This window comes from Coregonus clupeaformis, chromosome 5, assembly GCF_020615455.1.
Source record: "Coregonus clupeaformis isolate EN_2021a chromosome 5, ASM2061545v1, whole genome shotgun sequence".
In the NCBI taxonomy this organism is placed as follows: Eukaryota; Metazoa; Chordata; class Actinopteri; order Salmoniformes; family Salmonidae; genus Coregonus; species Coregonus clupeaformis.
The window spans coordinates 38187574-38190073 of record NC_059196.1 but is presented as its reverse complement, the minus strand read 5'-3'; the positions used below and the strand labels follow the sequence as shown (position 1 = coordinate 38190073).

General features: G+C 47.4%; 1 protein-coding gene across 1 annotated transcript in view; it reads left to right on the top strand.

The window, feature by feature from the left end:
* The window catches only part of lekr1 (leucine, glutamate and lysine rich 1), a 178938-nt gene that overhangs the window by 162371 nt on the left and 14067 nt on the right, over positions 1-2500 (top strand). The window contains exon 11 of the mRNA XM_041876949.2: positions 108-323. Coding sequence (XP_041732883.2) covers positions 108-323 — 216 coding nt within the window. The remainder of the gene's footprint in view (positions 1-107; positions 324-2500) is intronic.

The window sequence follows — 2500 nt, the reverse complement described above, 5'->3', positions numbered from 1 at the left end:
GCTTGTCTAATGGTCAACGCTGTCAACTCAGGACTATTTCTGTTCATTGTTTGTCTGTTCCAGGTAATACAGCTCTATGATGTGTGTGTTGCTGTGTCTCTCTCTAGCTGTTCTCCCAGGACCACTCAGCCACACAGGAGCTCAGAGAGGAGGTGCAGAGACTGGAGGTGAGACTGAGGGAGGTGCAGGAGGAGAGGAGCGCTAAAGAGGAGAGGCTACAGCGTGCACTACAGCACTCCCAGCAACAGGGGGCGCTAGATCTGAGCCAGGCCAGAACAGAACTGCAGCTACTGAGAAGAGAGAACGCTGGACTACAGGACGAGGTGAGAGAGAGAGATAGATAGAGAGAGAGAGAGAGAGAGAGAGAGAGAGAGAGAGAGAGAGAGAGAGAGAGAGAGAGAGAGAGAGAGAAGGGGAGATGTTGAGGCTTGACAAGAGTGACAAGACAGAATCTTGAATTCACAGTAATGCTACTGACTTCCAATTCTACAACAGTTTCAAATCTCCTTTCTTTACCTCATAAATGTCCTCCCAGCAACCCTATCCCTAGAAATGTCCATAAAACATTCCCAATTCATTACGGTAGTCCAATTATGGAGACTGATATCAGTGTCTAGGTTAGCCCCTAGATGAGACAGAGAGACTGAGAGACACAAACAGAGAGAGCCAGAAAGAGGCAGTGAAAAGATAACATTTGTGGTGTGAGAGAGATAATGTGTCAGAAAGGGAGGGAGGGAGGGAGGGAGGGAGGGAGGGAGGGAGGGATAAACAGAGACACTCAGGCTGCTGTGTGTGTGTTGACATGCAGACCACTGTCTCGGGAGGGGGGGGGGGGCAGTCTGAGGCTGCAGTCACGACACCCCTCAGCTGTCTGAGTCTGGCATGGACACACACACACACACACACACACACACACACACACACACACACACACACACACACACACACACACCCACCTCCTCCTCATCTTGTACACAAAGCACATCGCCTAGTTCCCAGGTCATCACATCAATCACCCTATCTTCTCCTCCCACCTGCTTTCCATTGCTTTTTGCCTTGCTTGCATCTGCCTCACTCTCTCCATTGTCCTTTCTCAGCCCTCTATCCTTGTCTGCTTCTTCCTCTCCTCCCCTGAGCCCAACCACAACCTCTCAGACTCCAGCACATACCCCCCCCATCTCTCCCCTCCCCATCTCCCCTTCTCTCCCGCCAGCCCCAGTGCCCCTGCAGTACTCTCTCTCAATTCAATTCAATTCAAAGGGCTTTATTGGCATGGGAAACATATGTTTACATTGCCAAAGCAAGTGAAATGGATAATAAACAAAAGTGAAATAAACGATAAAAAATGTACAGTAAATCACAAAAGTTCCAAAGGAATAGAGAAATACATTTCAAATGTCATATTATGGCTATATACAGTGTTATAATTATGTGCAAATTGTTAAAGTACAGAATAGTGCTTTCGGAAAGTATTCAGACAACTTCACTTTTTCTACATTTTGTTACAATACAGCCTTATTCTAACATGGATTAAATACCTTTTTTTCCTCATCAATCTACACACAATACCCCATAATGACAAAGCGAAAACAGGTTTTCGATATTTTAGCAAATGTATTAAAACAAGTATTTACGTAAGTATTCAGACCCTTTGCTATGAGACTCGAAATTGAGCTCAGCTGCTTCCTGTTTCCATTGATCATCCTTGAGATGTTTCTACAACTTGATTGGAGTCCATCTGTGGTAAATTCAATTGATTGGATATGACTTGGAAAAGCACACACCTGTCTATATAAGGCCCCACAGCAAAAACCAAGCCATGAGGTCGAAGGAATTGTCCGTAGAGCTCCAAGACAGGACTGTGTTGAGTCTGGGGAAGGGTACCAAAAAATGTCTGCAGCATTGAAGGTCCCCAAGAACACAGTGGCCTCCATCATTCTTAAATGGAAGAAGTTTGGAACCACCAAACTGTCCGTCCGGCCAAATTGAGCAATCGGGGGAGAAGGGCCTTGGTCAGGGAGGTGACCAAGAACCCGATGATCATTCTTGACAGAGCTCCAGAGTTCCTCTGTGGAGATGGGAGAACCTTCCAGAAGGAGAACCATCTCTGCAGCACTCCACCAATCAGGTCTTTATGGTAGTGGCCAGATGGAAGCCACTCCTCAGTAAAAGGCACATGACAGCCCGCTAGGAGTTTGCCGAAACTCTTTGGCCTGAATGCCAAGTGTCACGTCTGGAGGAAACCAGGCACCGCTCATCACCTGGCCAATACCATCGCTACGGTGAAGCATGGTAGTGGCAGCATCATGCTGTGGGGATGTTTTTCAGCGGCAGGGACTGGGAGACGAGTCAGGATCGAGGGAAAGATTAACAGAGCAAAGTACAGAGAGATCCTTGATGAAAACCTGCTCCAGAGCACTCAGGACCTCAAACTGGGGCAAAGGTTAACGTTCCAACAGGACAACGACCCTAAGCACACAGCCAAGACAATGCAGGAGTG